At 39.9% G+C, this 15,508-nt stretch overlaps 1 protein-coding gene across 14 annotated transcripts in view; it reads right to left on the minus strand.

The window, feature by feature from the left end:
* DLG2 (discs large MAGUK scaffold protein 2) overlaps positions 1-15,508 on the minus strand; it is a 946,755-nt gene that overhangs the window by 463,938 nt on the left and 467,309 nt on the right. Inside the window, exon 1 of one of the 14 annotated variants that reach the window (XM_088534968.1) lies at positions 1,020-1,149. The exons of the other annotated variants lie outside the window; for them this stretch is intronic. Within the exon in view, the coding sequence (XP_088391094.1) occupies positions 1,020-1,097 (78 nt within the window). The 5' untranslated portion in view covers positions 1,098-1,149. Of the gene's footprint in view, positions 1-1,019; positions 1,150-15,508 lie in introns of those variants that run through there. 14 annotated transcript variants of the gene reach the window in all.

Consider the following 15,508-nt stretch of genomic DNA (forward strand, 5'->3'; position numbering starts at 1 on the left):
TTTTATCTAGGTAAAGAGCCTCTCCAGCTACAGATGAATTCAGGCAGTGAATAATTACGTGCTGGATTGGTGGCAGCATTACATAGCTTAAGATATATCAAAGAAATAATAAAGCAACCCATTTATAAATTCTTTGACTACATCAAAGACAGAAGAGAAAAGAGGGAGCCATCATTATCAGACTAATGAGGTAACTTTATAACATTACATTTAAGGGCTTCTTTTTCCCCCAACCTAATGCTGAGTTTTATAAAAGAAGAATTAGTAAAATTTTGAAAATGGTTTGTCTGTTAATTTAAGACAAAAAAAAAAAAAAACTGCAGATATAACTAAAGGCTTCCTATAATTAACAAAAAAAGCAACTGCCTCAATATCTCACAAACATCATAACTGTAAATTCTAAAACAATTCAAGTTTTGCTCACAGGAAACAGAAGAGTTTTACAGGGACTTGTAGAAAACAGCTGGTTAAACATATTTTAATATTATAAGAAAAAAAACATTGGAAGACAGCACTGGCCATGTTTTACATATCTATTTATTTCTAAATAAAAGGGCTCTCTGCTGCAACACAGTTTCAACAAGTATCATGAAACAAAAATCCCGACCATTATAAATGCTTAGCAGGTTATTTTGTTCCCATTGCTCCCACACTAGAAAATATACATACAAACAGCAGAGTCAATGGTTGTTCAAGCCCCTAATGTTGTGCTAATAAAAATAATGCAGCACAGCAACAAGTTCACTGGAGTGCTGCTGGTGCAAAAGACGCCAGATGCACAGCTGTTTATTTTGCAATAAATAAATAAAGACCGTCCAGACTTTTGAATGGATCATCTCCTGAGCATTTTATAACTAACAAGCAAACAAGTTAAGGGTTCTTGCATGAAATCCTGAAGAGCAATAGCAATAGGTCATTTTTCAGGATAAATAAATAAATAAATAAATAATCTAAGCAGATACAGCACAGCAGGCAGCTTACATGAGACATAAGGCTTTCTAGCCCCACTAGGAACATACCTTCTCTGCTTTTGCTTTCCTGGCGTTATGCACAAACCTGCGTCCCAGCTTCTTGGCATACCAAATAGAGGCAAACATTGTAGAGAGGGAAAATTTCAGGCTGAATATGCAGCAAGGAGGAAAAAAAAAAAAAAAAGCTACTTCCACCAGCAGGGAGATACAAATCTAATGCCGGTTCAGATCTCTCTCAACTACGCTGTTGCTTCGTCAGGTCCTCTCATGCTGCCTTTTGGAAAAAAAAAATACCAACAAACCCAATGTGGCCAGGCTGCAGGTGTATTTACATACTGCCAGCAGGAAGTCCAGGGTGAGGCATCTTTGCATCCAGCTCACATCCAGTCTGCTAAGTGCCTGTCTGCAGTTCTTTAGCACTGTCACCACAAACTACATATGTGTCAGCGTGAAAGGAGGCTGCAGTAAACTACTGTAGCAGACAGCTCACCTCCTCTTCGCATGTGCTGAAATTTAACTCCTTGGTTTGCCTCCGCTTGCCGGCACGCAGCAGAGAGAGCAGCAGCAGCAGCAGCTCGATCGGGAGATGCACAGCACTGCAGGAAAAGCAAAGGGTACCAAGGTGCCAAAAATAGAAAGGGCTGTTAACTGTTCAGGTGGAGGAACAGGTGTCTCACACGAGCCAGGGCAGTGAAAATGTGGATGGGGAACGGATTTCACTTTGCTCAAGTCAGGGACTTCTTATTTTTGCTGCCTAGTTTCAGTTCACAGCCAAAAGGCATCATAGCTCCTCGGATCGCTCGCTGATGTCATATGGGCTTTTCTAGAGGATTTCAGACTCATTCAAGGATTTCTTTCCTTTTATGCTGGTTCCGTGAAACAGAAAACTGTTTTTTTGTCTTTTTTTTCCCTAAAAATCAGTCTTCAAGATATGCTTTACTTAAGCTCGCTTGTTCTTCTTCCTTTAATTGCAAGTTATTTCACATCGGGAGTTGAGAAGTGCTTACAAATGGCTATTTTTGCAGTGAAACAGCAATCTCCTGCTCTCCTTCGGCCACATAGCTCAGCTTTAACCCTTGCTCTCTCCCCGGCTATCCTGAATGCTGAGCAGCAAGAAGACACATACTCGTTTGGACTCCTGACACAGGACTAACCAGATGTTCCTCCCAGCCAGAGGAAGCTGTAAACTTACAGGGTTTAGCGCTGGGTTTTGCTTTGGCCAGGAGTCAGTATGAAAGGACAAATCCTGTCCCTTGCCCTCCTGCGAGGACTGCAGAAATCCCATCCAGTAGGAGAAGCAGAGCTGCTCCGGCTACAGTTGTGCAGTGCACAGAGAGGAGCAATTTCTGCTCTGCTTTTCTGAAGTAAAGAGCAAATAAAGAGGAATGCAGGCACAGCAAAGGAAACACAGCCATAGCAAACTAGTATAAGGCTTCTGGAGCCAAAGAAGCTATTTTTAATTCCCAAAGATTTTCAGAGAATGGCTGAAATGATTTTCTCTAAGAGTCGTGAATTCAGAAGGGAACATGCTTCTCTTGCACATAGAACTTGCACAGAGAATCCAAGCTACCAGAACTGCATGGCATTGCCCAGGATTTGAGCCTGGAGGCATATACTGCTTGCTTCTGTTAAGATTAGAAAGTGTTCAAAGAGTCTTTTCAAGACATTTTAAAATGGAAAGTTGGTTAATTAAGTGGCAACTTTAGATAGTGACCTTTTTGTCCAGGAAATTATGACTTTGATTTTTATTTGACATATTATTTGACACATTATCTGGCCACATATTTTAGCAAGTGGTCACATTTTGGGGGAAGAAAATAGTTCCCAATTGCTTCCAGTTTAGACATTTAGCTAATCTTGGCAGTCATAAGGTTGCAAACCCTTAAGACGGAGCAAAAAGTTGTCTTTTCTGGAATATGATTGCTGTAGAATAGCTATCTGTCCATACTCCAGCTCTCTGGATTCTAAATCGAGGGTAAGAGACTAGATGCATTAAGGGGCAAAACCATTAATCTTGGGAGTTAAGGGATCCCACTCAGGGACTGTACCCTATATGGGAGGGAAGATAAAAAGAGAAGGAAGGATTCTCTGAAACTCTTAAGAGGGAAACAAGGGATGTTGTGCTTTTACTGCAAGGCAACATGGACAGGACAAGAACACAGGAAAAGAGAAGTAGCACAATTGCACAGCTTAACCAACTCTATGCAAAAGTTAATGCAAAAAGAATAGAGAATAATTCTCTCTCTTAATGCATAAACAGTAGAACACTTTTCCCGCTCCACTGCCAGGCTTTTATGAGCAGAATAAGTATATTCTGAAATCATGGCACTACCACCACAAAAAGGGACATTCTCTCAAGCAACTATTTATATACAATGTTATGTACGTTCAACAGCCGGGAAAATCGAAGGGAGCACTCATTAAACAATAAAACCTCCTTTTATGACTTCTATCATCAACATTAGCAGCTTTACTGAACTATTTATTCAGAAAAGCAGGAAGCAATAAAAAGCCACAATTCATCCCACTTAAAGAGGAGGAAAAAAAAAAGAAAAAAGAAGAAAGCAAAAGCAAATATATTGTTAATTTAAGAAGTAATGACAAAGCCATAGGGTGGTAATTTTCTCCACCCACTGAAAATGTTAGATTGGTAAGCATAAACCTTGCCAAATACCTGGGTTTTATTCTAACCAGAAATGCATTTTAACTGTTTGCATGCCTTTGTGGCTCTATCTAAAACCTGCAGGATAGAAATGGCCAGGCTACAAGCCATATTATTACTGCTCCATCATGCAGTCATCTGCCATATATTGTCAATAACAAGTTTAATAGGTCCATACTGATACTCATGGATTTTATTACCACCTCTATTTTACTGAAGCCATAATGAGTCTATGTTTTACAGAAATGTTACCAGCTGAGCTGTTTTAGAAGAAGAAGAATTGGGGCTCCCAGCTGTGGTCTGCTCACAGGAGTAATAAGTACTCCAGCTTGCTCACTGAAGTGCATTACAAGGACAGCAAGATGCATGCAACTGAACAGCAATATTAGCACAGACAGGAAAGAGCCAGTTAAGAGCAAATTTTACACGGGTCTTCATGTTGTGAAAGAGGCGTTTTCTATAAACCAATCAACTAAGCAGCACTATATATTAAATTCTGTTCTTACCTCTGTGGAAGGAGAAATAGTCTTACCACAAAGAGGTGCATGAGCATAAGACACCAAGTAGAGTGCAAAATTCTATCATTCTTACGATATGGCTCCATAATATTGAAGCCAGTGGCAATTGATGCCCAGCACTGGATGAGATGGTTGTTTCAAACACTTTGCCAATGGTTTGCGTGCACTGAGCAGCACCGGTACTTTGACTGCCACCCTCCTCTTTCATTTTTAGCATCGCTGTTTTACCTAGGCAGCGCATGCAAAGCAGCCCAGCATAGCTCTAGACAGAGCATTAATCTTGGCTCGTTAAGGGATAACTCCTTACACAGCCCGTGCGGGGTGCCAGCCTCCCCCACGCACACACCTGCGGTGAAGATGGATGTCGGCTGCAAACTGTGTTTCTCTCCCACCTCTGTCTGAACATACACACACAGCAGTCATAAAACACGCAGGTATCGGGTTATGGGCAAGGCCATTTAAAAATGCAAACACTATCTTTGCTCATAGAAAGACAAACTAAAAGATTAGACTTCTGAGTCTTGCAGGGAGAGCAGACAAAACATTAGATGCAAAAGGCTAAAGACTTAAAGCAATGGCTTTGCTCCAAGGTTTACGTGTTGCCACTAGCATTGCTGTGGATACAGAACGGAGGTGGTGTGCAACGAAGCTGATAGCTCTTTTTTAGTGGTAGGCCACAATGGGTATTGATTTGGCTGACTGTGTAAGCAATCATTCCCCATCCCCAACACATCTAGTCATCTTACAGACTTATATGATGACAGGCCATAGTATTTAAAGAGCAGAATACGAGGAAAGGCAGAAGCCTTAATTTTGGCCATTCTGCCTGGAAGACACCAGTTCTAGGTTTGCAGACCACACAAAAGCAAAAGCAGAGGGGAGTCCCAAGATCTTATTATAAGTCCATTATTCATTTTAATAAAGAGAGGACGGCCCTTCCTACCATTTTGGTACCAGCCCGTACCGTAAAAGGGAATCCACATATCCTCTTACAAAGAAGAGTCTCCCCCATTGGCATCATCAAAAGCCCTTCTGAATTCTCTCCTGGTGAGGGCAAAAACCTTTCTGTAGCAGTTGCAACACTGATGAAGGATTAGGTTCTACTTGCAGTATTTTCTGCCAATTACAGTGTTTCATAACAGAATCAGTTTTTCATAATCAAAAATTAAAAATTCTGCCACTGAGATCTGAATTTTAAAGACAGGGAAAACTGGGTTACTTAAAAGCTAAGTGCTTCTTTGGAACATGTAAGTCATTGGCAGGAAGAAAGCCCAATAATTCTGAGAACAGTCATGTATCTTGACAAAGAAATATTGCAGAGAAGAGAAGAAAAACAGAAAAGGAAGGAAGATGGGATAAAAGCTGAAAAAAGGGGAGCAAAAATGAAATCATGTATATTAAGGATGGCAGAGGTCCATGCTCTCCTCTTCCAATTTTTTTTTCTAGGTTATCTAACTTAGTAACTCTTGTGCCAAAGCTTTTCCCTTTAGAAATTATCCTTTCAGAAACTCAGCTGTGATGCCATGAGTTTGCTCCAGGTCCAGCTTTTCTCCTAAAACCCTAAGCAGACACCACACGCAGCCATCTCTGCTGCCTTTTCTGATGCGCAGCAGAACTGAGGGCAGCACAAGGTTGACACATGAGGGCACAGCACCGCGGAGAGCTGGCAAAACTAAACCGTGACTCTCCTTTGAGTGTGAGCACCCAAAATATTGTGTAGCTGCCCTCTGCCACACAACAGTCATGTCTATTTTTCTACCCCTCTGTTATTTGCCATGCTAGAAGCACGTAGCCTGCTACACATGGTGCACAGGGTCAAGAGAAGAGAGGACGAGATGCTCTGCATAACTACACGAGATGCAGCTTTCCCTGTGGAAGTGCCTGCAGTGGGAGACAAACGAGTAAGGTTTAAATACGTGAGAAACGGCACATCCCTGCACACAAGGATCTAGTCCAATGCAATGCAATGGCTTGGGAGACAAAGTTTTCAACTTAGCCAGTCCTTTTTCTCCTTTATTTGCTGTGCTTTAGAAAAGAGACAGACTTAATTATGGTACTTAATTTTGATTTTAGAAATTGATTTTCCACTCCCAGTTTCTGCTGGTGCAAAGGAAACTCCAGTGAGACATGCGATTAATATTACAACTATTAGCGGTCTTAAAACAAACAACAACAACAACACCCTTGAAAAAAATACCACTTTGTTCTTGTCTTTGTCCCTAGTTCAGCACGAATTATTTCCAACCTACACTTTTCCGTTAAAAAATTTTAAAGTTACTTCCTACTAGGTTAAGAAATCAAAACCAAAATGGTTCATAAAACCCTCAGATGCACCATTATGCTGCTCACATTCTCATATCAATCAAAAAGCAGAGTGTATAGTAAAGTTATGTATATGCATGGAAACTACTCCCGCAGGAAATAACGTAAACAACAAAATTTATCCTCAGGGAGGGGAAGAAAAGGAATAAACCACGTATTGCCAGAAGTGTTTATGTGTGTCACTAGTGCACTGTGCAAGGGACTTGCCAAATATAACCCTGAACAAAACCGAATCCGGTGTGGAAATGCTTAAATTGCCTCTCTGTGCCCGTGCCTCCCGTCCTCTAGTACCGAAGGACCTTGGTTTTGTCTGTGCTTTCATACCTCTGTGCAATGGTGGAACATTTATCCCTCCCTTTTAGAGGGAGGGGAGGAAAGTGCAATTAGCAGCCTGGCAATGGCCTTCCAGAAATCCGACAACCTGGGAGCCCCAAATTTCCATTTCTCACCTTGGGCCCTCCCGAAGCCAGGCGGGAATCTCGTTGTTGGATTACACTAACCCCTTGTTCCAAATAACAGACTATCCTGAGCATACCAATACCCTGGGCTGACCAAGTTCAGTGCTGTCCTGGCCACCACTTTCTGTCTCCCTGAAGCAAGAAGGGAGCATGAGGGAGACAACAGCATCGATTTACCCATTCGCAAAGACCATATATTCTTACCATATCATCTTTCAGAACAATACCAAGCAGGGTAGCCTTTAATGAGCTGTTTATCTCTCTACTAATCACACACACACACATAGACGCACAAATGGTTGCAGTCACAAACACATATCATCCTTTCACGAATGTTATTTTGTTCTTGGCTGAGTACAAGCTGCTTTCTCTTTCAAAGGCCTCCTTAAATCTCACTTTTGTTTTATCAGCCTCAGGAGCGAAATTAGAAAGTCGGCTTAAGCAGAATCACTGCAAGTTGTAACGTCCGTGTCAATGAAGAGCGCGGCCTCCTCTCTCTGGCCCAGCAGCGCTTCACAGCTTGAGGTCAGTCTGCCTAGTCCTTGTCCTTATAGTATTGGGCTCTCCAGAAAGCTCTTAAGCACAAGAATCAAGGTTTCATTGGATTATGAAACATGAAAACCAATAATAATAATAATAGTTTTGTTTTAAATAGACCTAGAAGACCAGGAAAAACAAGACCAACAAGGCTGGGATAAGGAGAGCTATGACCTAACCTCAAGGCCCTGCATCCTTGCAAACTGGACCATCTAAATGTTTTTGGGCCCATTTCTGAGCGTTTCAGAGCCCAAGAGCTCCTCTTTCTGCCCACGCCTCTGCTCCGTGCTCCTGAGCCTCTGCTAAAGCAGCGAGTCCTCAGAAGTAACACCCGTGCTAGGAACAAGCGGATCCAATAGGCATTGCTCATTGCACTTCACTGCAATCCTGCTCTTCACCTCTGGCTTCAGTTTCTGTAGGGTGCGACTTAGGTATATGTATATTTATGCTGCAAATGCCTAGCGGAGAAGTCCTACAGATCAATATAGGTGGGCAAGTCAAATATCAGAGATAATAAAACTGTAAGCAATGCAGCAATGGTGCTTAGGTGCTGAACACGGGCTGAGAAGGTAGTACATTCTTGAGAAACTGAAAAAAAAAAAAGAGAGAGAGAAAAAAAAAAAGAAGAGACAGAGCTTCTACTCATCCAAAGATAAAATAATCTAAAACTACTAAGTATGGTGGATAAACAACAGTAAAAGTATTCCTCAGGGCCTGGCTATAATTCTTGCTTCCTGTGGATAGAGACAAGGAATAGGTCCCTATGCTTCTGCAACTGCCTCATCCTCGCTCTGTCCCCAAGCCCAAACATGCCACCAAGATGCCAGGATTCCTCACTTGGTTTGTCCACCACCACTTGACAGGAGCTGGATTATTCTCTGCCTGCCAGCTGCTCACTCTTCAAATGAAAATAACAGTGCTCTACCATGCTGGGACGTGCTAAAGATAAAAGTATTAATGAATTATTTAAAGTAATGAGATAGAAGGTGTTACAGAAAGAGAGACCATCAAGCCTTGCGCCGGTTTATACAGAACCTAATGCAGTTCTCCTGGAAGACGTGGGCACATCCATCCCAAAAGTGATTATGCAAGTGGTTCATTGCAATGTGAAACCAGAAAACCATTAGAAATAAAGGGTAATATTATTCCAGCTTTCACAGAAATACAGAGGAACTGAAAAGGGATATGAGCTCAAAGAAAAGAACACATTCCCATTTTACTTAGGAAAAAAACCTTCAGGAGAAAAAAATATATAACAAATATAAAAAAATGAACTATACCTTTACTTGCTTCAAGCATAATCTAAATTAATTAATCATACTCTAACAAAGGATAGGAGAACACTTTTTCTGTCATATTTCTTTAAATCAATATTATTCATGTGTGACTCTAAGACATGCAGTAGCTGGAGGCAGTCTTTTTTACTCCCATTCCTTTGGGCACTTTGAAACCAGAGGAAAATTTGAGGAAGCATATGGCTGGTGGAATATACTTTGACTAGACTAGGACGAGAACTGATGAAAAACATACAGAAGAAATGTTACAGTTTTTTTAGGACAACAATAAAAAATAGCATCCTTTCAAACACTTTGAAGTTTTAAAATTTAATATGTATGTTTCAAGAAAACAAAAACTTTCTGAGTTCTCTAACTAGTAGAAAAATGAGAAAGAGTTCCCTGAAATTGTCAAAATATTTGTCATTCTTTTTCATCAAAAATCAGAACATTTCAGCGGTTCTAGAGCTGTCAGGACTGGCTGTCTAAATTACATTTACATTTAACTTTCCACTGGGATCCCAGTCAAGAGGTATTTTCAAAAATTCTGCTCTGCACATCTCACTGGAAATACTTTCTTTTGATTCATACATCTCATGGCCTCAAAGATTCTCCCACACCACTTGGCAAATCATTTTTTTGCCAATCCAGGCACATCAGCTGTCTTCTCACATGTCATCCAAACTTTGCGAAGGTGCTAGGATGAACTCACCTGAACTTTTAGGAAAGCATCATGAGTAGGAAGAGGAAAGTACCACCAGAGCAAACAATAGGCTGCTTTGCCATCTCCCTGAATACTGGTGAGAAACATATTTTATGCCTAGACTTTGCAGAAGCAGAACGAAGATAAACAAGTGACGCTCACCACAGCTAGACACATAAGAAGTTTAATACATCTCAGTTTTCATGATTCATTTTGCCCTCTTCAGAGTGAGGCATCAGAACAAGTAGTTCCAAAGATCACACGTATTTGTTATCTCTGCATGGCTTCTGGTTCACCAGCTAGGTAGCAAACGGGACCAAAGCTCAAAAGTGACTCTTCCTTCAAATTCAGAGAGTTAAATAATGAGTAATATGGCAAAATCACAATGCCAGAGATGGGGGAGATCTCAGATCTTACTCAACTTAGAATCATAGAATCATAGAATGCTTAAGGTTGGAAGGGACCTCTAGAGGTCATCTAGTCCAAGCCCCCTGCACACGCAGGGTCACCTAGAGAACGTGGCACAGGACTGCGTCCAAGCGGGTTTGGAAGATCTCCAGAGAAGGAGACTCCACAACCGATGCCCAATTTCCCCTGCTCAGCCACTCTCCTTGCCCCAAAAATGCCCACTCCAAGCACTCACACAAAGCTGCAATAATATCTTGTTCAGCATCTTCATGGCCTCCACGCTGGCGGCCTGTGTCTTCTTGGTCAAATACTTGGCCTTGTTGATGGAACTTACTTGTTTTCTCTAATTTCTTCCTCACTAATAAAAGGGGGCCAGGGCTTGGTGAGGTTAAAAGTAACAAAAGTTTCCAAGGTTTAAGGAGTGCATTAACCTACTATCCTTGGTCTTCAGATACTGCTGGTTTCAGAGATCTCCGGTCTTGGGATTACTGATATCAGCTGATTTGTGTTATGGTGTTATTGCAGCCCATGTACACAGAACAGGTAGTAAAGGAGAGTGGTAATAAGTAGGAGTGCAAAAAACCTTTAAAAAAAAAAAGGCAAAAAAAGCTCCCCAAAAAACTACACAATGGTTTGAGTAATAAAGTCATTGATAGTCAATGAGAAGTCCTACTGCCTCTGCCCATAGTGATGGTCTACAGAGAGACACCAAGGAGAGACACTAGACTGCTTAGCAGTTGCATTACTCAAATCTCTGGGTAATATGTTCTGATTTAGAGATGAGATAAGCAGACAGAATAATCTTCTAGTCTCAGGTGGTCTCAGTCTGAAGAGGACTGAAGCAACATATCTTTTGATTAGCTCATCTATAATAAAGAATAAATCACCGTTAAAGCTCAAGATGTAACATGACAGCACAGTGCGTATGCACGGCATAAATGCAATACAAATGTGTTGTCACAGTATAGTCCAAGGAAAAACTCAGAAGCAAAATGTGGCCGTTCTTACCTATGGCATTCCTATCAGGACAAGCATATGAAAGAGGAAACCAATCTTTTATCACATGCACAATGCACATCCCAAATAAGTGATCGGCCTATGTAGAAGTGGGTCCAAAATTGCAAGAAGGTTGTTATCACTTGAAAGTCCCAGATAACAAAATGAATTACAAGCAAAGTTCTGGCTTTCAGAAGGCAAGATAATCTCTCACAATACTTTCCCATGCATAGTGTAAGGGAGACTGTTAGAGCTGATATATTACAATCTGATTTACAGTAGCATTTAAATATTTGGTCTGTTTGGTTTATGTGTACAGATAAACTGTAATCGGAGCAACTATGGAGTCTTAAAATGTTATGGAATATCATTTTTAATAGGTATTTTACTCACATTCCCTCACGTTAAATCTTAACGGATCTTTTGTTACAGTAAATGTTATAATTGGTTGACCTTAGGCACTGAGATTTTCCCTGTAATAATGAAGCAGACAAAGTAGTACATAGAATGAAAAAGCATTAATATTTTTTAGAATATTTCCCACATGTAAATGCACAGTAAAAGTCCTCTAAAATTCCTGAACATTAAATTCCCCTTCTGCACTGATTTACAGCAGAATTTATCACTCAGTCTACTCAGACTGTAGTTTCCTCGGGTAGAGCTTCTGCTCTTCTGCTTTAGCATCACTCAGAGCTTTAGGCACTGCACAATATTTTATAAAAGATCGCACAGTCACGTGGAATAGGAAGCCTATTTCCTTGGCCCAGCAGTGCTGAAAAACAGTGGTAAAATGCCAAAGGGTGCCTAGATGTTTTTAGACATTTAAAACATATTTTATCAACAGCACTGAAATAATTCTTCACATTAGAAGAAATGTCAAATTATAGGCTGCTTTTAAATTACAAAAGCAAAAGTCCCATGCCTATGACCCATTTAACCACATTTGTTTAAACAACAGACAGCCTAAAATATTTCAGGATACTTCAAGAAGCTGGATAGATAGATAGATAGATAGATAGATAGATAGATAGATAGATAGATGAATGAATCAGACTTCTGAGTACATATGAAGGTACTTTCAAAGTGCTGCACAGGTTGGGACAATAAAAAATTGACAAACAGAAATGGCCTGAATTCATTTATAAATAAATATTCATTCTGGCACTTAACTGTGATGAAATTTATCCTACGAGAGGAGAAGCTATGCAAGAGCTAGCAAGTTATCCATTGCTCATCAGTGAGTATAGACTGCAGCATTAAGTAATCCAAACTACAATAATTTTTATTATATATACTTATATGTTTTTATAAATTGTCATCAAACAATTTTCCACTGGTGTTTTGTGATATACATGATTATTATTACTATTTTTCAATCTACCATTTCACCCACACACATAACAAAATGGATCTGGACAAAGTGGATTCTTTTTCACTTTTTTAATGTGAACTACAGCGTTATATCAACTAGGTTTGAGAAGCAAAAAATCAGTAATGTGTATAACTCTAATTAGACTGCAACTGAGCAGAACGGTTCAGATGGCTTGCTTAACAGCTGGTCTAAATCTCTTAGGGAGGAGCATATTTTTACAAAACATTTTATGAGGCCACACACTGAGAGCACAGGAGTTTATTACAGTGGCAGACAGGTTGATTAATAAAGACCAAATTTGCTTCGGGAATCAGAATTGGAAATGGCTTCTCTGTCCAAGAGGCTTAGGCAATTTCTTGATTTATAATTATTTGCATGTGTGTAACATAGTGACCAAAAATGCCCTATTAAATAAATAGGCCTCACGCAGACATAGTGTCTTTTGTCAGCTTCTCAAATGCTCATATTTGACAATATTCAGAACGCATATAGCCATCCTCAGACAAGAAGATTTGAAGAAAATGAGGATAAGCCAGCTGAGACAACATACATCAGCAATCTGTCTCCAAAACACATTCATAGACAGTCTGGCAAGATAACTAGGGCAATGGGAGTGGAAAGAGTGGGGCAAAGACTGGGGTGTCACTTCATGTTTTGTGTTACAGTGCGAGAGAGATGCCGGGACCTCGCATACAGCACTGCTGAATAAAGTGTTAACAATACAAGGAGGCAGCCAATAACAATCAGTTCCTAGGAAGTTCAAAAATATTTGAAGTCTTCCAAAAGGCACCACTTTCTGGAGGCCCCTGGTTCTGCATGACGTATGCAATGGTGCCAATATGTCTTGTTTGAGAAGAGCAACAACATGCAAAAGAGGAGGCCATATGTATTCCATTAGCAGCTCAGAAAAATGCTGAAAAACAGAACATTTTCTGCATCTATGCAGTTGCAACAGGTTTCTCTCTGCTCTAGCTCCCAATCACTGTGGTCTCACGGGTAGCAGACTACCACAGATCTACATGGATAGGTTGGGCTATAGTAGTGGTCTACCTGACCCATCCGTGCACAACGAACCTGCTAAGAAATGTGGGCTTTCTGCTCTCAGATTACCTGCCTAAAATTATCATTGTCCTGCCTTCCTTTATCATTTATAATGTCTGGGTACAACCTTGATGTAATGTCACACCTTTCAACCTGCTCTCATATAGTTTTAATCCTAAGCCTTCCCTACATCAAGTCTCCTAATCCCTCCCACCTGGAGGAAGGTTATTTGACAATTTTTCCCTGCTTTGTCTATATTTTTATCCTGGGAGGCTTAGCCAATAATATATTTTTTTCAAAAAATACAAATTAGGCAACTTTCTGAAACGCAGGAAAAGAAAAAAAACCTAACAAGTTATTTAAGATGAAAAAAAGTCAATACCACATCCATAATTCATTAAAAAACTGTCATTCTTCGAGCATATTTTAAGCATCTTATTCTACCTCAGAGCTTTTCAGCTTATGATTGAACCCTTTATGCCTATGATTCAGGAATCAGGTTGAGTCTTGCTTCCAAATTTCTTCTGTGTGACATAAATGATTAGTCACACAGGAACAGGTGAGGGGACATTGCTGTACTTGGATAGTACATTCTTATTCCTGAATGCAAATACTGTTTTTCCTATTTCTTCTCTCAAAACAAAACACTGTGAATAAAGTAGAATATATAAACATATAAAAAGCCAAACAGAACTGGGTCATACTTTTACCTGAAGTACTGCAAAAAAAGTCAACAACAAATTCAGGGTTAAAAAGAAACAGTCAGAAATAAGTTAAAAACTTAAATAAGTTCAAAAGTTCTAAATAGATATTAAACTCTAAAAATAATGTCCTGATTAGAGAGTATTCTGACCATATATGCCTGGTGAACTGCTGAATGACTAGCCTTTACATACACACTCATACATATATATGTTTATATATATATGTATATATAAAAGATATAGTTAAAGCATCATGTACAAAAAGAATATATTTTGGTTTTACCAAAACCAAGCAGTTTGACAACACTTCCAAACAATACAAGGTTTAATCTACATATTTTAATGGCCTCTTCCATAGGCACTTTTCTGTGTGCTTGTATGTGTTTGGTTAGGTCAATACCTCCTGCTCTCCACAGCTCTGTTTAAGCATGGTGATAAAATTCACCAATATTAGTGGAAAAATGGTCATGATTGGAGCAGTTGACTAATTTTCTCCTGTTTTTTTACCCCCTAGACCAAGACTGTTGCATTCTGTTGCTCCCTGAAAAATCAAATCCTGCTTTGCTTCAAAGCAGTTGACTTGATCCATTCCTGTTAACCCCAGCTAAGTGACTACTTGGGAGCTGATGGGGGCTGCATCTGCCCTAGCAAACCATCAGTACCTACCGCCTAAGAGGCAACCACTCCACAGGTGTGTTGGCACCACAGAGCTCTGGGAAGGTGATTCCTCACTTCTCACATATCCTTGTTTACAAAACAGGCAGCACAAGATGCCTCATTCCTGCCAGTGACCAGAGTGGGCATGATGATGTCAGGCTTGTGCTTAGAGAGCCAACCTTTAGATGTCCAAAATCAGATAAGGTAAAACATGTCTTGATACAACATCCTATATAAGGAACAAAAAAATGTTCATTTATTCTTTTTCATGAGTTGACAGACAGGAACATGCAGTTAAATCCTATCTCTATAATACAATATGAAAGCTAAGACTAACAACTTCACGAACATTTGATTTAATAAGGCTGGTGGGATCCAAAGACATCTGTCTCAGAAGGTTTCTTTGATTCTCATTTCCACTGGCTTTCTAAAAGGATGAAATCAACATATTTCCTTTTATTTTCCACAGACACTCCTGCTCAGTCAAGTGAAGAAAGGCATCATATCACCACCGTGCACTGTAAAAAGATGTAAAAATCTTTCTAAATTCTAAGTGTACATCCATATTGCCATGCACCTCTGTATGCATTGCCCTTTTCCAACAACTTTATTTGGAATTCTGATGGATTTTCCAGTAAATCTTTAGAAGAAGAGGCTTTGCTTATATACTGCCCAGCAACATAACCTTCCCTTATCAGGGACACAAATCATGTCTCACAGTTGGTTTCAGACAGTACATTTGATTTCTTAGCTAGAATATCTGGCTACAACATCAATCACATATCTGAAGATACAACCTGACAATACTCAGGGATAGACCCATTTAAAATTAGTCCTTTGTCACAGCATTTAGGTGTTAGAGATCTACAGAAACTTGAGGATTTA

This window comes from Tinamus guttatus, unplaced genomic scaffold, assembly GCF_059628265.1.
Source record: "Tinamus guttatus ecotype Peru unplaced genomic scaffold, ASM5962826v1 Tinamus_guttatus_pri_ptg000602l, whole genome shotgun sequence".
NCBI classification, from domain to species: domain Eukaryota; kingdom Metazoa; phylum Chordata; class Aves; order Tinamiformes; family Tinamidae; genus Tinamus; species Tinamus guttatus.